The 26903-nt window shown below is 35.1% G+C and overlaps 2 protein-coding genes across 2 annotated transcripts in view; both read left to right on the plus strand.

Annotated features, from left to right (window-relative positions):
* cdk12 (cyclin dependent kinase 12) overlaps nt 1–20179 on the plus strand; it is a 38710-nt gene extending 18531 nt beyond the window's left edge. Inside the window, exons 4-14 of the mRNA XM_073822372.1 lie at nt 4696–4835; nt 5227–5397; nt 5520–5709; nt 6125–6181; nt 7183–7284; nt 7406–7483; nt 7564–7680; nt 8739–8870; nt 9115–9341; nt 13570–13992; nt 19235–20179. Of these exons, the coding sequence (XP_073678473.1) occupies nt 4696–4835; nt 5227–5397; nt 5520–5709; nt 6125–6181; nt 7183–7284; nt 7406–7483; nt 7564–7680; nt 8739–8870; nt 9115–9341; nt 13570–13992; nt 19235–19539 (1942 nt within the window). The 3' untranslated portion in view covers nt 19540–20179. The remainder of the gene's footprint in view (nt 1–4695; nt 4836–5226; nt 5398–5519; nt 5710–6124; nt 6182–7182; nt 7285–7405; nt 7484–7563; nt 7681–8738; nt 8871–9114; nt 9342–13569; nt 13993–19234) is intronic.
* Nucleotides 20180–25332: 5153 nt separating this feature from the next.
* Nucleotides 25333–26903, plus strand: part of ppp1r1b (protein phosphatase 1, regulatory (inhibitor) subunit 1B) — a 34538-nt gene continuing 32967 nt past the window's right edge. Inside the window, exon 1 of the mRNA XM_073821957.1 lies at nt 25333–25700. Coding sequence (XP_073678058.1) covers nt 25587–25700 — 114 coding nt within the window. The 5' untranslated portion in view covers nt 25333–25586. The remainder of the gene's footprint in view (nt 25701–26903) is intronic.

The raw sequence follows: 26903 nt of genomic DNA on the forward strand, positions 1-26903 counted from the left end.
AAACGAAATAATATGGCTAAATTACGTTTTTCTTTATTTTTAGCTTTGCGCATGCGCAATGAATAGCGGCATAAAAGCCTGTCATCATTAAAGATGTAGAAAATACACGTCATGCCAGCCGCACTTTTTTTTGCGCGTCTAATCGTGCTGGGAGCGGTCAAAATGTATGTACAAAGTATAATTTATTCAGAAACATTAAAATCATACTCTTTTTTTTGACTTGATGGAAAATAGCAATAAATAAATATTGTAGATATAGGTGCTATTTGCCGGGGGGATGGGGGCGATTTATGGGTGCGATTTGCCGGGGGGATGATAATGTGATATCCTAATTATTAATAAATAAATTAAAAAAAATAAATCGCAAAAAAAATAAAAATAAATAAATTGTGAAATCCTGGATAGACTGGTTAGTGTAATTTGTTGACAACGCGCATTATATACCCGTCTTTTTAGGTAAGAAAAAAATAATGTCAGGTCATGAAATGTTTTTAATACGATGGAAGCTGTATTATGTCATCACAATTTAATAAAAACCTCCTAAGTTAGGCCTATAAATAGTAATGATTAATTTAAAACAACGAATACATTTTATAGAGAAGGTGAGCAAAGTATCAACGGAGCTTTTTGGTAACTCCGAATCAGTAAACACTGCGTGATCCAGCTGTTTCGAAGCGCTCCAATCGGATCTCGAATCATTTGATTCAACTTCACGATTAGATGCGCAAAAAAAGTGTGGCTGGCATGACGTGTATTTTCTACATATCTTTACTTTATAGTGTACCACAAATGATGACAGGCTTTTACGCCGCTATTCATTGCGCAAAGCGGTAAAACACAGCAAAAACTGAAAATAAAGAAAAACGTAATTTAGCCGTATTATTTAGTTTTGGTTTTCCTGTTTATTGTATTTTTGGTTTCGAGCTGAAAAACGGAAAAAAGAAATCAGCTGTCATGTTTTGGCTCATTCAGAAAAACCCAAAAATGAAACATCAACCTGTTTTGCCTATTTTTCGTTTGCCAGATTAAGTGGAATAACTGAATGATCAGATGATACACGGACCCCCCCCCCCTTTGTTATCCAAGATGTTCATGTCTTTCTTTTTTTTCTTTTTTTCAGTCGTAAAGAAATTGTTTCTTGAGGAAAACATTTCAGGAATTATTTCTATATTGTTGACTTCAATGGTGCCCCGAAGTTTGAACTACCAATATACTGTGTAAATACAGCATCCAGTGGCTCTAAATGATCCCGGCCGAGGAAGAAGAGTCTTATCTAACAAAACGAGCATTTTATAAAAAAAAAATTTTGACAATTTTGATACTTTTTAACCTCAAGTGCTTGTCTTGTCTTTGCACATATGTAGTCTTTGTAATCCGGGTCAATACAGTTAGGGTAGGTCGAAAAACTCCCTTCTCCATCTTGTTTTCCTCAAACGTCGAAATCGCCCCAACATCGCTGTTTACCTTCTTTGTTTTTTTTTTTTGTTTTTGTTTTTTGGAAAGGGCGTTTGATCATCTTTGAATGTGGAAGAAAACAAGATGGCAGTTTTTTTGACATACCTTAACTGTATTGACCCGGAGGGAAAAATGAGTTGTCGCAGACCTAGACAAGACAAGCCTTTGAGATAAAAAAAAAGTATATAAATTGTCAATTTGTTTTGATAACACCCTTCTTCCTGGGCTGCGATCATTTAGAGCAGCGGTTCTCAATTCCAGTCCTCGCGCCCCACCGCTCTGCATATTTTGAATGTCTCTCTTAGTTAACACACCTGATTCAGATAACCAGCTCGTTAGCAGCTCTGTGCAGGAACTGTGTTCCGATTAACATGGTCCCTGCACAGTGTTCATTGTTCCCTACTCCCTGAGTGGGGAAATCTGTTTACTACACTTCGAAACATTCATTCACATATTTGCGCTACGCCACCGCATGCAGCGTCTTCACACACAGATATAACTTACTAGAAGAGTGTGAAGTGTGACATAAATGCATCTGTAAATAAATAAATTTAAATTCACGTCTCGCACGCTTTAATGACCTTCAGATGGAACATATACGCTCGCTTTAAAGTAATGAATAATGGCGGAATATCCTGTGATGTCCACTTCGAAGTGCAGTAACGTTGGAATAGAACAAACGTATGAAGCGATACGTGAAACGCACAAAATGTGCAGAGCGGTGGGGCGCGAGGACTGGAATTGAGAAACGCTGATTTAGAGCTCTTTGAAGCTGAGTTTTGGAAGTTCAAACTTGGGGGCACCATTGAAGTCCACTATATGAAAATAATTCCTGAAATGTTTTTCTCAAGGAACATAATTCTTTATTGACTGAAAAAAGAAAGACATGAACATTTTGGATGACAAGAGGATGAGTAAATTCTGTACTTTTTTTATTCTGAAAGTGAATTTCTAATTTAAAGGATTAGTTCACTTCCAAAAAAAAAGTAAAAATCCTGATAATTTACTCACCCCATGTCATCCAAGATGTTCATGTCTTTCTTTCTTCAGTTGAAAAAAATTAAGGTTTTTGAGGAAAAAACATTCTAGGATTTTTCCAACAGCCAACAGGTTGAAGGCCCAAATTGCAGTTTCAGTGCAGCCTCGACAAGATCCCAGCTGAGGACTAAGGGTCTTATGCAGCAAAATTATCTGTCATTTTTTTTTAATGTAACTACTTTTAAATACTAGCTCTGCAATGCACATGCGCAACTTATGCATTGCGTAATCACGTTGGAAAGGTCATGTGCAGTTAGTTCTTCATCTGTGTACCATGGTTCAAAAAGTTAGGGTAGAGCAAAAACGTAATCTCATTTTCTCCTCCAACTTACAAATCATCAGACATTGTTGTTTTGTCTTTTTTTGTAAAGAGCGCTTGACTTTCTTTGCATGTTCGCTTTTATAAACACTGGGTTGGTACTTTTGCCTACATCACGTGTGACCTTTCCAACGCATTAGAAAAGCATTTGTGGTTAAAAAGTACATTTGTTTTTTTTTATTTTTGAAAAAAGACTGATAGTTTCACTAGGTAAGACCATTATTCCTCAGCTGGGATTATGCAGAGCCCTTTGAAGCTGCATTGTAGGTTAAAAATGCAGTTTCAATCCGTTGAGCACCATTGAAGTCCACTATATGGAGAAAAATCCTGGAATGTTTTCCTCAAAAACCTTATTTTCTTTTTGACGGAAGAAAGACAGACATGAATATCTTGGATGACATGGGGGTGAAAAAATGATCTGAATTTATATTCTGGAATTTAACTAATCCTTTTAAACCCACAGAAACCCTGTAAAATGTTGCACGCATTGCGAAAAATAATTGATCATCCTCTGTATTTTTGTTTGTTTTCCATTTCAAGTATCAGCATTCTTAAATCAAGATACTTTCAATACAGATATGAAGTCTTGTTTTCTGAGAAACTGAGCTAAATTATGTGAGTGCATGGCATGCTTAACCCTTGTGCGTTCAAAAAAAAAGTTACACATAGGTGCAAAATGGACAAAAATGTCCATGTCCAAAAACTGTCATAAAAATATGATTTATTAATATTTTTTCCACTTTCACTGATGTTGATTTTTTTTAACCAGCATCTGGTCTATCCATAGATACCAAACATTCATTCATTTTTAGAATTGTAACCCTTTAAAGTCTGATTTGTTTGCATATTGCCACGTGTTTTTTATGAAAAAATGAAAAATAGTAGTTAATTTCCGTATACTAAATGCTAAGCAGGATTTTTTTCTTTGCTTATTAGATTCTTGGGTGTGTCGGTGAAGAATAACATCAATTTTGAGGCATTTATATTTGTTATGTAGTGTTAGATTTAAAATAAGAACGTATATGCCAAATTTAAAAAAAAAATGGCACAATCTAGTAAAATATGGTAAAAATGTAAAATTTGAAGCCTTGCCAATTGAATGAATGCCTAAGCAAATATTGCATCAATTTATAGTCAAATGGCCCTGGGTTAAAACGTTGCAGTTTTAATGGGTTTCAATGTGGACATTTTTGCCCTTAAAGTCCTGAGTGTGAGTATTTTTTGTATGGAGAGTAAAATTGATTTTTTTTGAAGGAAATGAGTGTGAAATATTAAAATTTAAATAAAAATAAACACCTGAGCAAAATGTATGCAGTTGGCAGTAACACAGGCACACTTGTAACAAAAACTCCAGATATATGTTCTTATTTAATCCTAAACATTTTGATTAGTTTCTCATAAAACAAGACTTGTCATTTTGCGCCTTCAGTAAATTTGACATTTGCATTGGAAAACAAACCACAACTACAGAGTGAGATCATTACTTTTTTGCAGTGTGATCAGATGGTACAATAAGTTATTTCCATGTGCTAGTGGTTGTGAGCAGAGCAGTTAAAGCTTTTGTAATAGAGCTAAAAAGTCATGGAGATTGTATTAAAACACTGAAGTGTTGCTAATAAAACACATTGTGCTCCTAAACATTTATATTTATAGAACATACTTTTAAACAATTTAATGTATCCTTGCTGAATAAAAGTATTGGTGTCTCCAAAAAAAAACGGACCCTTTGTACCCAAACCTTTGAATGGCAATACATGTCGTTTATTAATAACAGTTGGGATAAATTCTTATCACAGTTTTCACTTTAGTCATGGGATGCTTGAATGCTTCATTAGATTTTGAAAAATGGCAAAATGACCAAAGTGTCTGTCAAATGTGTTCAGGATTTGCTGTCCGAGATATGGCGAGAGGAAGCAGACTCAAACTGACTGGGGCAAGCGCTGTGTGGACAAGTTTGACATCATCGGCATCATTGGAGAAGGAACCTATGGTCAGGTGTACAAGGCAAAGGACAAAGACACAGGTGTGTTGTGTAAAGGAGATGAATACTGGAGTGTTGAAATCTTATAATCGGCTCAAATATGTTTTTGTAATCTTTTTGTAACGTTGTAAATGACTTTCCTGTCACTTTTGATCAATTAACTGCGTTTCTGCTAAATGTATTAATTTCTTTCAAAAAATAATTCTTACCTCAAACTATTGAACTGTAGTTAGCTTTAAATGCACAATTATTTGCTCTTAATTAGTAAAGCTGTGCTTATCTTAGCATTCTCAATGATCACACCACTCTTTTTGCAACTGCAAAAACCAAACACCACAAGGCTACTTTTAACGCTCAAGTCAACGTGTTTTCAATCATGTTTTTGAGAAGAGAACATGTGTTAACAGCCGACTGCTATGTTTGGTTTCTAAAGGAGAGCTGGTGGCATTGAAGAAGGTTAGATTGGATAATGAAAAGGAGGGTTTCCCCATCACTGCCATCAGAGAGATCAAAATCCTGAGGCAACTCAACCATCGCAGTGTTGTCAACATGAAAGAAATCGTCACTGATAAACAAGACGCACTTGACTTCAAAAAGGATAAAGGTTTGTTGAAATGCATTTGTTTATATTTATGTATTTAACATGTACAGACTTTTTTTCTGCCTACGCAGTCATTTTCTAAGCCTACCTCTGTGTATTAACCTGTATGTGTTTTTGTGCATTAGGTGCATTTTACCTGGTGTTTGAGTACATGGACCATGACCTGATGGGGCTGCTGGAATCAGGACTGGTGTCGTTCTCCCATGAGCATGTGCAGAGCTTCATGCGTCAGCTGATGGAGGGATTAGATTATTGCCACAGGAAGAACTTTCTACACAGAGACATCAAGTGCTCCAATATCCTGCTAAACAACAGGTACCAGCCTGTGTTTTAAACACAGCATGAAGACTGTCTATTAGTGTTGGGAAAGAGATAGTGCTGCTCTTCTTTAAAAAAAAATAAGACAAGACATTTTATTCTGCAAGGATGCATCAAACTGATTAAAAGGCATATAAATCCAAAATTTTTGCAGTACCATTCATATGATTTTTGCATAAATTTTACAGTCTTACCAAACCTTGTGCTCTCTGAAATAAACCCATAAGCAGTGAATTATTACATTTTATTATACCTTTTTTTTAATCATTAATGTTATGTACTGGCATTTAGGCTTTAAAATGATCAAATGTGGTCCTGTTTACAGAATAAAAATGTTAAATATATTGTACAAGTTTTAGGGCTATTAAAAATTGCATTTCATTCTCCTTTCTTTTTTGTTTTCTTTTTACAGTGGTCAGATCAAACTTGCCGATTTTGGTTTGGCTCGTCTTTATAACTCTGAGGAAAGGTAAGTAAATATTAGACTTTCTCGATCTTACTGTAGTTTGTGCTAAACAAGATTTTTGTTTGATCAAACTGACAAACATGGGATGCAAAAATGTACACCCTTCAGCTTTAAAGGATTGGTTTACCTCAGAATAAAGATTTCCTGATATTACTCTCCCCCATGTCATCCAAGTTCATGTCTTTCTTTCTTCAGTTATAAAGAAATTAAGGGTTTTGTGGAAAACATTCCAGGATTTTTCTCCATATAGTGGACTTCAATAGGAGCCAACAGGTTGAAGGTCCAAATTGCAGTTTCAAATGCAGCTTCAAAGGGCTCTACACAATCCCAGCTGAGGAATATGGGTCTTATGTATCAAAAGATCGGTCATTTCGTAAGGAAAAAAAAAATTATATACTTTTTAACCACAAAAGCTCAACTTCACACGTTAGTCATATTAGAAAGGTCAAGCATGACGTAGGTGGAAGAACCGTCCCAGTGTTTACAAAGCAAATGTGCAAAGAAAGTGAAATGCCCTTTACAAAAAAGGTAAAACAACAATATCAGACCATTTTAAAGTTGCAGGATAAAATGAAATTCTACTTTTTTGAACTGAAGTACACAAATAACCACACATGACTTTTCCAACAGGATTACATAATGCGTGAAGACGCATCGCAGAGCTAGTGCAAGAAGAGCATTTGTGGTTAAGAATATACAATTTGATTGTTTTAGAAAATAGCAGATCGGTTCGCTAGATAAGGCACTTATTCCTAGAGCCCTTTGAAGCTGCACTGAAACTGCAATTTAGACCTTCAACCCTTTGATCCCAATTAAAGTCCACTATATGGAGAAAAATTCTGGAATGTTTTCTTTTCGACTGAAGATAGAAAGACATGAACATCTTGGATGATATGGGGGTGAGTAAATCATCAGGCAATTTTTATTCTGGAAGTGAACTTATCCTTTAAAGTTTCTGTAGGTATACATAATTTGTATTAAAAAGCTTTTGTGGTCATTTCCAGTCGGCCGTACACTAATAAAGTGATCACACTGTGGTACCGCCCACCTGAGCTGCTACTGGGGGAGGAGAGATACTCACCTGCTATTGATGTCTGGAGTTGTGGGTAAGACATTGTTCTTACTAAATTCCCATTCCCATCTTACTAAATTTACACGTTTGCTGACATGAACAATTGCTGTTCATGTCATAATGTCATTTTGATCTCTTTTTGCTTTTGTGTAAAGGTGTATTTTGGGAGAACTCTTCACTAAGAAACCAATTTTCCAGGCCAACCAAGAGCTTCTACAGCTTGAGCTGATCAGGTATGTTGTTTACAATGTTTAAATGTACGTGAAACTTTGTGAAATGCTGTTATACTCCATCTGTTTTGTGTTTTGGTCAGTCGCTTGTGCGGTAGCCCGTGTCCTGCTGCTTGGCCAGATGTAATTAAGCTGCCGTACTTTAATACCATGAGACCCAAAAAACAGTACAGACGACGCTTGCGGGAGGAATTCGCCTTGTAAGTTCAACCTGATTTTTGAAACGCATCCTTCATCTGACAGCTTTTAATCTTTGTTAAAGGGATGGTTCGGAGTAGAATTGACTTCATTGCTATGCACTCCGAAGCCCTTGTAAATACCCCATCCGAAGTTTTTTTTTACCTTAGTCAAACATTTATGGAGATATTAGAGTTTTTCGAATTGCTTGTTACAGGAGTGAATGGTACATGTGATGTATCTCGTAAATTGCACCACTAAACGTGCAAGTAATCTTACCAAACTTGTGCAGTAGTGTAAATAGGTTATGTACTCACAAAACGCTGCATCGGAACATTTGTAAGTCCACCATGAGTGTTTTAAAAACACGTTTTAGCCGATCCCTACTAGTCTCAAAAACTACAAATGGCGACACGTCGACGTCACTTCCCTGGTTTGAAAAAAGCACGAAAAAGACTTTTACGTGCTTTTTTCAAACCTGGGAAGTGACGTCGACTTGTAGTTTCTGAGACTAGTAGTTCTCGGGTAAAACGTGTTTTTAAAACACTCATGGTGGACTTACAAATGTTCTGATGCAGCGTTTTGTGAGTACATAACCTATTTACACTACTGTACAAGTTTGGTAAGATTACTTGCACGTTTAGTGGTGCAATTTACGAGATACATCACATGTACCATTCACTCCTGTAACAAGCAATTCGAAAAACTCTAATATCTCCATAAATGTTCGACTAAGGTAAAAAAAACTTCGGATGGGTTATTTAGATGGGCTTCGGAGTGCATAGCAATGAAGTCAATTCTACTCCGAACCATCCCTTTAAAGAAGAGTCTCTCACTCTGAGACTGCATTTATTTGATCACAAATACAGTAAAAACAATAATTTTGTGTAATATTGTTACAATTTAAAATGACTTTTTTTTTTTTTATTGTAATTTTAAAATCTAATTTATTCCTGTGATGCAAAGCTGAATTTTCAGCATCATTACTACAGTCTTTAGTGTCACATAATCCTTCAGAAATCGTTCTAATATGCTGATTTGCTGCTCAAGAAACATTTCTTGTTATTATTGCTCTATATAGTCTGCCCACCTCTGCTCTTGACCTGCTGGACCACATGTTGACGCTGGACCCCTCGAGACGCTGCACGGCCGAACAAGCCCTGGCAAGCCAGTTTCTGTGTGATGTTGAGCCCAACAAGATGCCGCCACCTGAGTCAGTGCACACACAAACACATTTATTTGATTTAAACTGTAGTTTATGGTATTTATGACACTAGATTTGAACAAGTAGTAAAGTCACTCTCCATCTTGTAATTTAGTTTTAAATGCAGCTGCAATAAAATGTTGTTAGGCTATTAGATTTAACTCTGTAATAATGAACAGCTGATTATTTTGACTTGTAAATAGTTTACACATTTGTAAAAGTTTCTTTGTAATTGTGTGGCCTTTCTTTTCAGTTTGCCTCATTGGCAGGACTGTCATGAGCTCTGGAGTAAGAAGCGGCGGCGGCAGAGGCAAAGTGGAGTGCTTGAGGAACTCCCTGTTGCCAAAGTTCCCCGAAAGGAACCCGCAGGACCTTCAGGAGGGGAGAACAGCCGCCCGCCGGCACCGCCGAGTCCCCCACCCCCACCACCCTCTTCTGCCCATCCCGCACCAGCAAACATCACAGCCAGTGAGCTGGAAGGTGGGCCATGAGTTGACAGGAACCTTTGGGTTCTGTTCACATGAAAATGATAGACGGGTAGTTAGAGGCACCAAACTATTCAGGTAGGCAGATTCCCAGAAGAGGGGCAGAGTGACCGCTTGTCCAAAAGTTTTTTTTTGTTTGTTTTTTTTAAGTTGGACCTGATAGAGAAGCTCTGTGCTTTTTAAACTGGCTGGATATAAAATGAAGTGCTGATGAATTAATTTAGAAATCCTGCTTAAGTTTAAGTCCTGCCACCTTATCTCTATAAAAGTTCAGCATCAGCATTTATCACTTAATTAATTTGATTAACGCTGTACTTAATTTTACATTTACATGTTTTATTATATGACCAGAATAATGGTTATATAAATAATATAAATGGATTTTACATAATCAAATTCCACCAGCTTACTAACCCTTTTTGTTACTTTACCATTAAGTTTATGCAGATGACTTCTGTTATGATTGGCTAAATCCCTCACCTCTGAAAGAAGTGATAATGATTGCTTATGGTTTGCATTTTTACTGTGGTGGGTCAGTATTGCTGCTGCTTCCCTGTTTTTCCAAAAATGTCTCCAGTACAATGGACCCTTTTCACAAACCAGTGTCTATTTACAGTAAGTGCAAATAGCCCACCTTGTTGAAGAGGCTATTTACACTAACTCTGCTCATGAACATGTGGTTGAGCTAGTCAACATTACAAAAGAGCGTAGACCTGAGTTCGAATCCGCCTTTTGCCAAACTCGCTCTTGTCCCTTTTCGCATCACATATCAGATTAAAAAGGCAATTATTTATAATAAGATAAAGCAAATATCAAAAGTGTAAAATAAAGTGCCTCATGGGTGTTTATCGGATGGGGCTTAGGGAAGGTGTAGGGAGGGCTTGCTTTAAGTAGTATAAATAGAATCTAATGTTATTGCAAAGAAAATGAAACTCTTTTTGCAAAAACTGGCAGTTATTACTAAACAATGACTAAACATATTTACAATGTTTTTATTTTGTCCTGCTACCAGTGTTTCTATTAAATTAATTATACATATTAATTATAGCCATTCAACATTGCAGTAATTGAAAGCCATTATTTTAAACATTTAATAGGCTCCGAAATATATAACAACTTCTAGTTTATGTGATTTTAAAACATTCTTTACATAGACTATAAATTGTATATGCATAAACTTTACAGATTAATCTTTATTCAAGCTAAAAAAGTTAATCAGCGACTAGAGCAGTCGAGTGATTTCTCTTTTTCTTCAGTGGGTTTCACTTTAAAACCTGATGCACATGATGCAGATCTGACACGTATCTGATTTTCTCCCAACTCTTTACAGTCATTTAAGACTTTATACATCATTTAAGAGTACATTTACGAGGTAACTCGCCAAAACCACGCATTTTGACACAATTGTTTGTTTTCGTCGCTACTGGGGCGCTGTCTGGAGCAGCTCAGTGAAAGCATACAGCCGAATGCGCAGCCTTTTTAAACTATACTTCACTGCACCATTTAGGTGGCGTAACGCCAGGTATGTGTCGCCACATTCTTGGGTTATAAAGAATAAAGAAGGGAAAAGTTAATCTTCCCAAATGAAGCAGTAATAACTTCTCAGGTAAAAGTTATAGTACATAGTATAGGTAAAAGTGCAGAAGAGACATTAAAAATCTTAATGTCCCAAAACTTTTGACTGGTTGTGTAAATAGCATGTTTCACTAAGAAAATATGCTATTTTCACTTCATGTAAATCTTATCTAATTGCTATTTACATGTAGTGTAAACAGCATCTATCGCTATTTGCACGTATTGTGATTGTGAATAAATTGTGATTACATGTTTCCAGTTAATAGCATGGTAAAATCTAGTCATTTGTGTGAATTAAAAAATAGTACATATATTTATCACTATGCTTTCTATTTCACTACCTTGGCATTAAATGAAAGAAAACTGGTTCACACTGATGAGTGAGTGTTTATAATACAATGGGCTGGAGTAAAAGCAAATTTGACATCTTTCTCTTTTCTGGTCCACATAATCAATCTCTTTTTCTCATTTGAAAGCCCCTATTGTGGATTTTTATTTTGCTATTGGCAAATGGGAACTCAAAAATAAGATTTGTTCAAGTTTCAGTTCAAAACTATAAAGGTTTACCCAACTGTGATGACTTCCACTTCTGAAAAGCCTGTAAATGTGATAAGGGTCTATTGTTACAGATTTAAAGGGGTCCTATTATGCTGTTTCACTTTTTGAACTTTAGCCAGTGTGTGGTGTGTATGTTTGGGCATAAAAAACATCTACAAAGTTACAAATCTCAAAGTCCACTCCAAAGGGAGATATTGAGTTTTTAAAAAATCAATTTTCAAAAACTACAACAAACTGCTCGTTTGGACTATAGAGTTTGTTTTCCTGATGCTATGATGTCAGACCGTAAATCCCGCCTACGGAAATTCAAATCGTTGGCCAGTGGGGGATTCGCCTAACTTTAGCGATGTATATGGACAACTGCTTCTGGGATGCTTCAGCGAGCCGCAGGTAATACCTTAGCCCCCGGTTTCACAGACAAGGCTTAAGCCTAGTCCTAGACTAAAATGTAAGTCTGAGCTGTTTCAACTGAAACAAAATTGCACTGATTGATCTTAAAATATATCAGTGCCTTTGTTTTGTCTCAAGATGCATACCTGTAATGTTTTTTTCCAAGCATGTTTATAAAAATGACTTAAATGTCCTAATTGAACTATGGCCTAATCCTGGCTTAGTCTAAGCCCTGTCTGTGAAACCGGGCCTAGGTGTTTATACTAAAGCTGTGACTAAAGTGTCCGCGAACTGCTCCGGTATCCCTGCTGGAGGCACGCCGTTGACGTGTCGGTACAGATAGAGGGTCAAAACATACGCGAGCCGCAGCTGCTGTAAACACGAACGTTGAATAGATTTACGAACAGCCCCGCCGTAGACTTGCAGTGTGTGGTAAGAGATTTGTGACCCTGGACCACAAAACCAGTCTTAAGTCGCTGGGGTATATTTGTAGTAATAGCCAAAAATACATTGCATGGGTCAAAATTGTTGATTTTTCTTTTATGCCAAAAATCATTAAGAAATTAAGTAAAGTTCATGTTCCATGAAGATTTTTTTGTAAAATTCCTACTGTAAACATATCAAAATGTAATTTTTGATTTGTAATATGCATTGTTAAGAACCTAATTTGGACAACTTTAAAGGTGATTTTCTCAGTCTTTTTGATTTTTTTGCATCCTCAGATTTCTGATTTCAAATAGATGTATCTCGGCCAAATATTGTCCTATCCTAACAAACCATACATCAATAGAAGCTTTCATATGATGTATAAATCTCAGTTTTGTCTCATTTAACCTTATGACTGGTTTTGTGGTCCAGGGTCACATTTATTCATGGTACAGTGCAGATAGCTTCACTAGCCTTATGGTTTCGGGCATGTAAATAATTAAATACATTAGCACAATAATGATAGTATCATGTATCAGCAATCTTGCAGGCTGATGATAGGACCAACAATACTGTAGCATTTTATTTACTCACCCACCATGCATCCTAGGTGTATATGACTTCCTGCTTTCAGACGAATGCAATCGGAGTTATACTAAAAATAATCCTGGCACTGCCAATTTAGAACGGCATATAACGTTAGTGAACAGCATTGACAAGTGTTTCTCTCCATCAGTCCAAAACAGTGTCTCACATGGCTCAGAGGGTCAGTAAAAGCCTCCCTAATGATCCGATGTGTTTTTGTAAGAAAAATATCCATATTTAAAAGGTAAGAATCACTTTAATCTAGTTTGCTGCTTTGGGAAGGGGCGTGGCAATACTGAACGCCATGTTCTCCAATTGCAATGCAGTGGGACTGCTAACCAATCACAATACATTTGGTTTTTCGGAAGGTGGAACCCGGAACTAATCGAGCCATCTGTGCCAGCCTGGGGAGAAAGCCATTGTAATAATGTAAATTATGTGAAAAATTATGCATTTTTCGAACCACCAAGCATGAGAGCATGTTTTAGTGCACCCCGAAACGAAATAAAGACTTTGTAAAAGAGCATAATAGGACCCCTTTAATATCCTTTTCTGGTGTTTTGGAAAGCTATTATCCCTCCAGCTGTTTCAAAACTGTGCAGGTCAAGTGTGTGAATACTACAGTACGTAAACAGAAAGGTAAGAAACACTATAAAAGCCAATGAAATAATAACCATTTCTATGCACAGGTTTGGGAGCGGCAGCAGAGCAGTTGAACCAGACCGAGCTGGCGGTGCTGCTGAACCTGCTGCAGGGCCAATCAGACAATCTAACCATCCCGCAGATGGCGGAGTATCTCCGCAGCTCGTCCTCTGAAGCCTCCACGTCAGTGCTCTCCAGAACGCCCGCCGCCCCCTCCACCCCTGAACCGGACGCCACGCAGCAGCTCGAACTGCTTAGTCAGCTCTCCACCTTAATCCAGTCCTCTGGCGCCCAGCAGCCAGCAGAGCCCCCGCAGGAAGACCAGGCCGGCCTGCTCGCGCTCCTCTTGGAGCAGCTGATAAAGGCCCCGGCATCGGGGTCAGAGCGGCCAGATGAAAGCAACGGAGTCCGGCCGGATGAGGGCGCTGCGCGAGGCGGCTCCGCTTCCGTCATGGGCGGCGACCGCGAGGGCAAGTGTTAGTTAAGTCTATGGGGGGCGGGGCCTGAGTAGGCAAATGCTGTGAATGGCCACAGCTAAACGCTCATTGTGTGGGACCCACCCGCATCAAAAAAACCTTACGCTTTTCTTGCAGAGATGTCACTCTTTTCTCTTTTTTTTTTTTGTTGTTGTTGTTGTTTTCTTCCTAAAAGTCTTTCAGAGGGGGAAACGTTTAATTAGTTGAAAGACTGCAGGCTAACGAATAGAGAAATAAATTGTCATGTTTATTTGCAAATCCAGATGTTTATTTTCTGCTTTTCGTGAACTTCTATTGAGTTTTATAGTTTTGCAGGATTTAGTTTTGTTCTCGTAGGAACAAAATCCCCAGAGCCCCGTCTGCTCGCACGCTGCGCCGGTGCCCAGCGGACTTTTCGTGTGCAAAAATATGCTCACAGACAGGACGTGGGAGCTCTTCATCTATTGGCACGCACTGCAAGACCTTGAGAGATGGTTACAGTGTTTGCGTTAAATTGTCACTCTTTTAAATCCAGATTAAAAAGTGCTAATAAAGAGCCGTTTTGGACACATCTCTATTTATGTGTCTCTCTTCTAGTACACTCAGAAAACAACACTTAACGGGAGTAAGCTAGGTAACATTTCCGACTTGCACGCATAATTTAGTTCTTTCTCACTGAATTGGTTGAGCATGGTTGGGTGAATCTTAAAATCCTGTCAAGAATATGCCAGGATCATATTTCACTCTGACACTGAACATTTATGTTTTGCATTTGTAGTACCAATTAGTACTTTCTCTTTTTTTGGGTGGCCTTATTTTCATGAGAATTAAGGGCATTTGACTTCATTTTCATTACTGTAATAAGAAAATTAGTTCTTATTATTAAAATGGAAAATATACACTGCCAGTCAAAAGTTTTTGAACAGTAAGATTTTTAATGTTTTCTTAGTCTCTTCTGCTCACCATGCCTGCATTTGTTTGTTCCAAAATGCAGCAGAAACAGTAAAAATTTAAATATTTTTACTATTTAAAATAACTGCTTTCTATTTTAATATATTTAAAAATGTCATTTATTCCAGTTGCCAAAGATACATTTTCAGCATCCAGTCTTCAGTGTCACATGATCCTTCAGAAATCATTTTAATATTCTGATTTGCTGTTCTAGAAACATTTATTATTATTATTATTATTATTATCAATATTTAGTTTCTTTATTTTTTTTCTGGATTCTTTGATGAATAGAAAGATTCAAAGATCAGCATTTATCTGAAATAAAAAGCTTTTGTAACATTATACACTATACCATTCAAAAGCTTGGAGTCAGTGTAATTTTTTTTGATAGAAAGTAATACTTTTATTTAGCAAGGATGCTTTAAATTGATCAAAAGTGATAAAGTCAATGTTACAAAAGATTTCTCTTTCATATAAATGCTGTTCTTCTAAACTTTCTATTTATCAAAGAAACCTGTAAAAAAGTCTACTCTGCTGTTTTCAACAATGTTTTCTAGCAGTAAATCAAATTATTTGAATGATTTCTAAAGGATCATGTGACTGGAGTAATGATACTAAAAATTCAGCTGTAAAATCACAGGAATAAATTGCATCTTAAAATAAATAAAAATAAACAGTTATTTTAAATGTTTAAATGTTAAATTTTTGCTGTACTTTGGATCAAATAAATGCAGGCTTGGTGAGCAGAAGAGACTTTAAAATACATAAAAAATCTTACTGTTCAAATACTTTTGGCTGGTAGTTTATATATACTTTGTATATTTTGCATTAGTCATAATTAATATAAAACAAGGCCGTATATAGAATGTTACATTTCATTATTTTAATGCATAATATATATATTTTATATATGCATTACAGTAATAATATAATTTTATATATTTTATACAGCAAGGTGGCCTACAATTTATGTTCATTTAAAAAAATACAGAATAATTTAATACTAATAGAATGAATATCATTGGGAAAAAGAAGCATTACACTCGTATGGTAACGAGAGGCGGAAAATGTGCTCAAATTAATTAATACAGATTTAAATTAATTTGATTTCATTATGCCAATGTCAAATATAATACAAAATGAATGCATTTCTTTCTTTTGATTTTCAGGAGTGGAATATGAACTGAGCATTTTCTTGACATTTTAAAAGATGCATCCATTTATTTGTGAATGATCCTGGTTCTCATCCAAGAGATGCTTTATAGCTTTTGCTGGTGTAATCCGGCTTAATGAAGTCTAAATAAGATCGGCTGACCTTGAGTCCTGCCAAATGCCACCCTCCAGCTCATTTCTGTTCCAGCTCACACGCTTTTGTTTTCACTCTCAGTTCCTCATTGGTCGTTTCCATTTCTCTCTGCCCTCTTTTCACATGGTCTTTGGGTTTTAATCTGTGAATATATAAAGGAATACACACTGTAATAAAGCCTTATTGTGAGACGAGTGTCAAATAAATTATAGCTATACTGCATATTTTGTCTTCACACTTTGATGCAAAAGGGCTATTGTTTGTTTTTCCCTTTTGTTTTTGTATTAGATCTCACCATCAGTTTGTTGCATGGATGAAAGTCTTCAAACTATTTTCATTATTTTCTATGTATGTGAATCTTATGCTTACCACACAGAAAAAAGGGGCCAGAATTGCACTGGAGCAGTATCCTTACATCTTTGTACTTTTTTTATTATTATTATTATATACCCCTAATAGGTACATATTACTACTCTGAGGTACTAATATGTACCTATTAGGGGTATAAAATTAGTTCTTTTCAGGATACTGCTCGAGTGACGAGCTGTTTTGCCCAAAAGGTAAAAATATTTAACCCCTTCTTTTCTAATAATAGTCAGACTAGTATTTATTAACTGTTACAATATAAAATGCACAAACAAAAGCTAAAATCAGTTTAATTAAATTACATTTAGTAGTTCTTACAATGTAAAAGTTAATTCACTCACACTTTTTTTTTTGTCTTTTTTTTTATATATATATATATATATATATATTTAATATTTGTTCTCTCATCTCAACACTTCCATTTCAGATGGCCAGGATTTGGTTAATTCAATGTTGTATTGGAGCACACAGGTCTCAAAGAATACAAACAACTGCCGTTTTAGCTTATGAATGAGTTTGCTGAGAACAGCTGTACAAAATCGGATTTAAAGTGTACTATATTTCAATTCAATTCAGTTTTTTTTTTCTTTTTGCCCCGTATTTAAATTTGGATGTGTCACAGCCATTGCTCTTTAAAAATATTTTTTATATATATTTATTATTATTATTATGTTATATATATATTTTTTTTTTGTCTTACACATTGAATTAGCCTTTTCTTAAAATCATAAATGCAAAAAACCTTCTTCTCCAGCTATAGATTTTTCGTCTTTAGTCTAAAATTGAAACAAAATAACTTTTGCTGAAACTAAAGTTTGTTAGATCAGCATGCTATTTACAATTTTAAATGTCTGCAAATCATATAAGATCTTACGACAATGGCTTCATAACCAAAATATTAATGAATTTTAAAAATTCACGAATAAAACACATTTAAAAATGTAGATGTCCCATAAACAAGCCCACGAGGAAAACAAATGTGCAATCTGTCCATTCAATTTCAGCTAAATATAACACTGCAAATGATTTTGCACCATTCTTGATTGTGTATATTATTGTAAATATTTATTATTATTGCTGTTGCTACTACTACAATTATCATTGTATAAAGATCTTTAAATACACAAGATAAGAATAATTAATATTTACATAATTGTTTGGCAAAATTCTCCAGCATTTGCTGTTTGTACATTTAATTATCCCCCAAAAAATCCTGTAGCTCAAGTTTAAAGCAATTTGTAGGCGTTTTATCCCACACCTCCTGCAGAACTGCCTAAATGATGAATAACTGGTCAAGTGTCTAGCACGGATTCATTTCAGATCGACTTCTCTATTAGCCCAAGGACAGTCCAACTGTTTTTAAAGCATTTTAGCCATACAGACGTGGGTGCTTGCTTTTGGCTCATCGTGCTTTAACTGTGTGTGGATCCTAAATGTGATTCAGCTAGAGGTCATTGTAGGACCAGAACTTGGTTTTACTCCAGGAATCAATCACAAAGGTCTTATTAATAGTCAAATTGCATCAATTTATTAACTTACTTATAAACACACACTTGCTCCTTGTATACATGCATTAGGTGTGACTTTGCAATCAATAAAACAACTGAAGCATTAGAATTATCATTGGGTGAAGTCAAGTTATAAAAATCTAGCATATAAATTCGAAGTTATATAAATCTAGACTCCTCTGTCTTTTTTTTCCTGGCAGTTGCTGCATAAGAAAAGAGAGGGAAAAAAACAATTTGACATTATTTGAGAGCTACAACTATAACAGCTAAATTACAATGCTATTATCATTATGTACCTTTTTTAAATAGTTAAAAAGATTTTTTGAAAAGAGTTAAGGTTATACCCGTTTACTTCATGAATTAGACCGTAAACATTTAAACTATTTTTAAAGCTATATTTAAATGTTCACATTATACATTTATGTAAAATGTGCTTAAAGCAAATAAAGCTGATGTTTGCTTTTAAGTGAAGAATAATTAGTTATTTTCATGTGCATTAATATTGTTCCTGAATTCTATCTGGATTTAATTCAGATTTTATTCTAGTTACATCAAAAGCATTATTTGTTCATCATTCCAAAAAAAATGTACAATAAACAGCATAATAGTAGTAATAAGCCTTAGTTATTAGTATATATTCCTTAATGAATTTGACTTATTCGATATTTCACATTAAGCAGTGTTGCCAAGTCTGTGGTTTTCCTGCGTAATTGTGCTACTTTTACACTGTTGCTGGTAGTTTTTGATGTCTGCGGGTTGAAGCGACCCCAATTACGTTGAATTTGAACAAAGAAACGTGTGATGGTTTTTAACAGAGGACCCCCCTCGAAATGCGATTGGGCTAGTTTTGAGTTGCAGTTGGGTGGGTTTTGTTGTAAAAACCTGGCAACCCTGATGTCAAGTGCAGTTAACATGATTTTGTAGTACAAAAAAAAACCCCAAAAACGAAGGTTCTGCCTACTTATTCATGATTTATTCAAATTAATTTTGAGTTCTCATGACCTATTAGGGTTTACAGTGTGGTATGTTATTTAGTTTTGTGTTGTGTAATTGTTGCAGTAATATTTCTTGCTTGAAATTCATATGCTGTGTCAAATTTTTTTTTTTGTCTTTTTTTTCCTGGCAGATTCCACATTGGCAAAGCCAGAGGCGACAAGCGCAAAGTCTGCAAAACACACTCATGACGTAACATCAGATGTAGCGACAACCCTGCTCCAGCTCATCTCCCAGCAGGCCTCAGAGGGCAGACGTCCCGCTGCCGACCTGCTCCCCGGACGGGCACCCTCTTCTCCCCCGAGCGCCACCCCACCCGCGCCTTCCTCTTACGCCCCTTCGCCCGCCGCGGGCCTGGCAAACGCTGCTCCTGAAACTCAATTCACCCAGGACCAAGACCTGCGGTACACCCTGGGAGGAGCCGCCGGCCCTTCCTGAACTGTTACTCTGAATCTTTTTGTTTGTTGTAATTTTTTTACTTAATGTGCTTTAGCCGTTAAACTTGCGTTTACTACATATTAATATATTTCTTTCTTCCGTTCAAGGAAAAAGTGAATGTTAAAGGAACTGTTCTTGAATGCGAATGGATGATGTTCATCCCTCCCAACGATGTACAGCGTTATTCGGAGGCCGTCTTTTCCCGCGTCTCCGCTTGTGAGTTTTAGCCATGTGAGGTTTTTTCGAGGGCTGTGTAAATGTCTAAATCAAGCTACTTTCTGTAGTGCTGTTGTGTGTAAAGCAAAAGAGTCGATCTGGCTTGTCCTACTCCATCCTTTCGGATTCAGTACAAAGGCATGAGCAGAACTTGAAGGCATTTGCATTACTCGAGCGAGGCCTTTGTTTTCAGATTCGTATTCGCTTGTGCATAAGATGTTCTTATTTAGATTTTTGGTGAGGGGGAAAATATAAGTCCTCATCCAAATGTTGTTTTCATGACCACACGGTTTAGCAAAGTTCGTTTAGATCAAAAGCATTTTCAGAAAGACACTGAACCGACTTGAATTTTAGCGCCGGAATTGACCGTTTTGATTTGACTCCGCCAAATGTACATGTTGTAAACTGATAATAAATGACAAATGTGGCTGAGTAAAACGTGTCCGTCACATTTTATGTAAATATGTGCATGTCCATTTCATCACAAAACCAGTCATAAGTAGCAATATCCAACAATGCACTGTATGGGTCAAAATCGTCAATTTTTCTTTTATGCCAAAAATCATTCGGATATTAAGTAAAGATCATGTTCCATGAAGGTATTTTGTAAATTTCCTACCATAAATATATCAAAACTTATTTTTGATCAGTAATATGCATTGCTAAGAACTTCATTTAGACAGCTTTAAAGGCTATTTTCTCAGTATTTTTATTTTTTTGCACCCTCAGATTCCAGATATATTTAAATAGTTGTATCTTGTGTCCTAACAAACCATACATCAATGGAAAGCTTTATTCATCTTTTAGATGATGTGTAAATCTCCGTTTCAGAAAACTGAGGGGAAAAGGGTCACATTTATATGCATACTTTGAACAGTTTGTAGGTCTGCATTACATACAGTAGGATTTCTAAAGTGCATGCTTGTGCAAAACACACTGCCGTAATGCTAGATAATTGCTGTGACGCATGCAGTGGCTAAGGTGTTTTGAGTGGGTTTCAATATGTTGCTATGCGGTGACTAGGGTGCTCTGAGTGGTTTTTCACCAGTTTCATTGTCCACCAGGTGCAAAAAAAAATGCCAACTCTCTTAGAAATATAATAACATACCTCTACAAGACAAATGGTTTTGAGCTCAGCGAAATAAGAAAAAGAGAATAGTTTAAGCAAATTTAGGCAAGTAAGATTTGCTTTTCATTTTCAAGTTTTTGCGTTTTTTAAGGATTAGTTCACTTCCAGAAGCTTGTTATCCAAGATGTTCATGTCTTACTTTCAGTCCTAAAGAAATATTTTTTTGAGGAAAACTTTTTAGGAATTTTCTCCATATAGTTGAATTCAATGGTGCCCACAAGTTTGAACTTCCAAAATGCAGTTTAAATGCAGCTTCAGAGGGCTCTAAATGATCCCAGCTAAGGAAGAAGAGTCTTGTCTAATAACACGATAGGCCATTTTCTTAATTAATATTTATACACTTTTTAACCGCAAATGCTTGTCTTGTCTAGCTCTGTGATGCGCATGAACTCTGTGTGCTCCGGTTCAATACAGTTGAAAAACTCCCGTCTCATTTTGTCCTCCAACTTCAAAATCATCCTACATTGCTGTTTTACATTATTTGTAAAGGGTGTTTGATTTTCTTTGCACTTTCACTTTGTAAACACTAGGTCGATACTTCTGCAGCGAAGCATGATCATCATTTAAGCTGCATTTTGGAAGTTCAAACTCATGGGCACCTCTATATTATATGGAGAAAATTCCTGAAATGTTTTCCTCAAACACAATTTCTTTACGACTGAAGAAAGAAAGACATGAACATCTTGAATGACAAGAGGTTGAGTAAAATATCTGTACATTTTTAGTTTTGGAAGTTAACTAATCCGAATTCGCTTTAAGCCTAGTCAAAAATGTAAGTCTAAGCTGTTTCAGCTGAAAGGAACTTGATGATTGATCTTAAAATATGATAGTGCCCTTGTTTTGCCTCGAGATGCAAGTTTATCAAAATTACTTAAATGTCCTGATTGAACTATGGCCTAATTCTGGCTTAGTCTAAGCCCTGTCTTTGAAACCAGGTCTTACAGTTATACAAATAACTAAAATCTCTTCTGCAGCTTCAAATGGCTTTAAATGATCCCAGCTGAGGAAGGAAAGATCTTATCTAAAGGTCATTGAAATCCACTATATGGAGAAAATGCCTGAAATGTTTTTCTCAAAAAAAACGTAATTTCTTTACGACTGAAGAAAGAAAGAAAGATATGAACATACAGTGGTGTGAAAAAGTGTTGGCCTCCTTCCTGATTTTAAATTTTTTTTGCATGTTTGTCTCACTTTAATGTTTCAGATCATCAAACTAATTTAAATATTAATCAAAGATAACACAAGTAAACACAACATGCAGCTTTTGAATGAAGTTTTTGTTTTTGTTTTTTATGAAGAGAAAACTAAATCCAAACCCACATGGCCCTGTGTGAAAAAGTGTTTGCCCCCTAAACTTAACTGGTTGGGCCACCCTTAGCAGCAACAACTGCAATCAAGCGCTTGCGATAACATGCAATGAGTCTGTTACAGCGCTGTGCAGGAATTTTGGCCCATGCACTCATCTTGGCAGAACTGTTGTAATTCAGCCACATTGGAGGGTTTTCGAGTATGAACCTCTTTTTTAAGGTCATGCCACAGCATCTCAATAGGATTCAGGTCAGGACGTTGACTAGGCCACTCCAAAGTCTTCATTTTGTTTTTCTTCAGCCATTCAGAGGTGGATTTGCTGGTGTGTTTTGGATCATTGTCCTGCTGCAGAACCCAAGTTCGCTTCAGCTTGAGGTCACGAACAGATGGCCGGACATTGTCCTTCACGATTTTTTTTGTAGACAGCTGAATTCATGGTTCAATTTATCACAGCAAGTCTTCCAGGTCCAGAAGCAGCAAAACAGCCCCAGACCATCACACTACCACCACCATATTTTACTGTTGCTATGATGTTCTTTTTCTGAATATATATTTGTTATTTGTTAAACTTAAATTATATATATTTGCATTTAAATATTGTTAATGTTTCCCATAGGCCATAGACACTGTGGTAAAAGTTTAACTTGTTTCCTTCAGTCTCAGAAAAGAGAGATTAGAAGCAGGTCTAAAGGTGCTGATGACAGTTTGATTAAAGCCATTTTACTCCCTTTTTTTTTTTGTGGTAAATTTCAGCTCTCACACGAACACTTACTCTGAAATAGACCAGACGAGCAAGGTGGAAACTTTTCGATTTATTTCATAGTCTGAGCACTAAATAATGTTTGATAGTTTATCTCAGAACAGACAGAATATTGGAAGCAATGTGACCTGGATGTTTTTTCAGTGCAGTTTACCCACTCATTCTCATTTTAACAGGTAAAATGTTTTGTTTTTTTAAATTTGAACCTTATATGTTTATCCACTAGGTGTCACTAGACAGTCTTCTGTGCAGTAGACCCAAAAGTCAACGTCAACAATGACAGACGATCTTCTGCTGAAGAGCTTAGCTTTTGGACATACGACTTGCCAAGGGATGTTTAATAATTATTTTTCAAACACTTCATCGATTTTTTTTATTCTTTAAGGCCGTTCACAACTTTGTAAGTTAGTTTGAGTCAGTAGATTGGTCTGATTTGATACAGGAAAGGCTAATTGCTAGTTAGTCATATTATAGTTGGTAAGGCACAGTTTTAACATAATGGCTATATTTACGCAAGTAGCTCCAGGTGTGCATTTGCATCACAAAATCATTCATGTGTTGATTCAGATGCTCAACGTCCAGTGTTGTTTTAGTATTTGATTGACATACTATCCACCTTATTTTTTTCCAAGAGTGAGAGCAGCCATTGGTAAATTGTATGTGTCTGGCTTCCGGTCTCACCCGCATCCAGCTATTTTTAGCTGTACATAACAGCTGGTTTTGCTGTTTGATATTGCAAACTGTTGTGTCTTACATTATTTTAATGTATTATCTTAATTATGAACACTCAACTTTGTAGTGCAAACCTTTTTTACCGTTTACTGCACGTTGTTATTATCCTCAGTGGCTAATGAACCGGAAGTCTTTTTTCGGTTATTTTTGAAAAAGAAATGTAAGTTAAAAAAGGACAAAAAAATCTATAAATGAGAATCTACTAAGAAAAATAGAAAACAACAAAAAAAGTACGAAAAATAGAAGTGTATAACTTATCCATGTTTTTTTATGTATGATGTTTTATATTATTAATATATTTATAAAATAAATATAATATTCAAGTTTTTTATCGCAAATCTTTTAATATAAAAGTATTTAAAAATGAATTGAAGATTAATAAGTTCTATGTTACAAAGAAATGGGAATCAAATGAGAGTAATGTAAATTATAGTAAAGTGTATATAGATTTTTATTAGTGCTGGGCAATGATTAATCGTGATTAATCACATTTAAAATATTTTTTTTGTTTATATAATGTATATTTATTCTGTATATATAAAGACACATACAGTATATATTTTGAAAATATTTACATGTATATATTTATATTGATATAATTTATGTTATATATAAATATATTTCATATATAAACATACATTTTTTCTTAAGTATTTATGTGCATATATATATATATGTATTTATATATACAGAATAAATATGTACACAGCATACACAATATTTATGTACACAAAAACTTATTTTGGATGCGATTAATCATTGCCCAGCACTACTTTGTTATTTATGCTATTTAAAATAAAATATAAAAATGTAAAAAATCATTATAATATATTATTAAATATTTTTAACAAGCCTTTAATTTTATATTTTCGCTTTCATTTTAATGTCATTTTTAGCTATTTGGTTTTGTGCTTTTCAGCCCTTATATATATATATATATATATATATATATATATATAATACATTATATCTTGTTTTTTAATTTCCATTTTATGTCAGTTCAAGTAATTTTACTACTAAAACTTATTTCAGTTAGATCCCAAAGCAATATTGATGACTATTTAAGCTTTTATTTAATATTTAGATTTTTTGACGCTTTATTTCGATTAACAAAAATGTTTTTAAATGTTTGTCAATTACATTTTATACTCACAACAGGTCAAACATTATTTGTAAAGTGTTTTAGATGCTTTTGTGGTTCGTAAAGTACTTAGAAATTTGAGTCACTTTTTAAATATTTGATTTACATTGTACTGAAAATAATCATCTTTTGTGTTACACAGAACAATGACTTTCATTTTTAGGTGAACTGTCCCTTTAAATCAGAGCCATTATTGATGCCATACTAAGCATCAAATCAGTGTCACTCCTGATGATTTCCAACATTTCCAACTATTTTGAATTATACGTTGAAATTGGTTGCTGACATGAATTATTGCCCTCTCTGTATATTTCTCTCACTCTCTATTAATCTCCTATTCACAAATAGAGGCCAAAAGAGGCTCAGCCAGCTGGATGAGATTATCTTTTTTTTTTTTCTGATTAGAAATCAACGTCAGCACACCCCCCTAAAACAGGCGAGTGTGCCATCCTCTCTCTGAGCTCCGCCTCTCTTTCTCCTCCCGGCAGATATAAGGACGCCCACACCGACTCCAAACACTGTGAGAGGGAGAAAACCAGAGGTCACACTGATAAGAGAAAGAGAAAAAAGAGGCCGGCGGCATATCTGAGAGAGACAAATCACAGAAGACGACTACCAGAGTCAAGGGGAGAGGAGACAACGCCACAAGCTCTGAGGAAAGCTGCCTGGAGGACGCCACGTGTGTGTGCTTATGTATGTTGAGACAGGCATAGGTAGATTCCAGGGATATTTGTGAGACTGACTGAGGACGAAAGCGCATCATGGATCCCTCGAGTCCCTTGGAGACCCCCGTGGAACCCAAGGAAAGGAGAAAAATCCAGTTCGCCGTCCCGCCGACAGAACCCACTCAGTTGGACCCTCGGCAGGTTGAGATGGTACGACTTTCGCACACACAAACAAACAAACACATGCTGACTTGAAGCAATGACCCCTTTGGGCCCTGAGCTACTTTTTTCCTGGTGAAGCAGTTTAAAGTGACTTTGAAGTGTTAGCTTGCATGATGGAGACTTGGAAATTTACTGAACCTCTTGAACCTGTCAAAAACATGTCTGGGTCATATTTAAAACTAAAATAAGGTTTACTTAAAACAGATGAAGCTGCTTTTTCCACATTGTGACATTATTTTCTTTACTGTAGTGATGCAAAAGTTCATGCAAAATAAACATTTTTATCACTCTATTTACAATTTAAAAAAAATGTACCTCTTAAAAAATAAAAGTGTATATAAAAAAGAAAAAATCTATTACGTGAATGAGAATCTAATTAGAAGAATGGAAATGACAAAAAAAGTACCAAAAAATACAATTATATAACTTATGTATGCTATTCTCTGTGCTTCATTTAATTTTAAATAAATAAATAAGCCTTTTTTTACTTTTTAAATAATTTTAAACTTTTTAAAAATTAAAAAAAAAAAATTAAATAGCAAATATTTTAATATAAAAGTATTTTAAATAAAAATGTAATTAAAATTAAAAATGTAAAAAAATGAACAACTTATGTATGCTATTTTATATATGTATTATTTAAAAATAAAAAAATGTTTAAAAAAATGGAAATGTTGTAATATAAAAGTATTTTTAAAAAGAATTAATTGAAGATGAATAATAAATTCAGTGTTACAAAGAAATGGAAATCAAATAAGAGTAATGGAAATTACAGAAAATATGTAGCTTTTTATTTATGCAAATAAATATAAAAATTTAAATAAAAAATGTAAAAAAAAAAAAAATAATTAAACAAAAACTAATAATCTATATATATATTTTTTAAGTGTTAAAAAATTCCAAATGTTTTTTGCAAAAGTGTTTTAAAAAATAATTGAAGATGTGAATGTTTTGTTTTACAAAGAAATGGCAATCAAATGAGACTAATGGTAGTTTAAAAAAAATCTTTTTAATTATGCTTTTTTATTTTAAAAAAATGTAAATGTAAAAAAAAGTAACATTTTAAAATAAACAATAGGTTAAAATTTATCAAAATAATTTATGTTACAGAAATTAGCATCTAATGACAATAATGAAAATTACAAAAAGTATTAAATATACAAATGTATAACTTATATATGCTATTCTATG

Source organism: Garra rufa, chromosome 17 (assembly GCF_049309525.1).
Source record: "Garra rufa chromosome 17, GarRuf1.0, whole genome shotgun sequence".
Classification (NCBI taxonomy): Eukaryota; Metazoa; Chordata; class Actinopteri; order Cypriniformes; family Cyprinidae; genus Garra; species Garra rufa.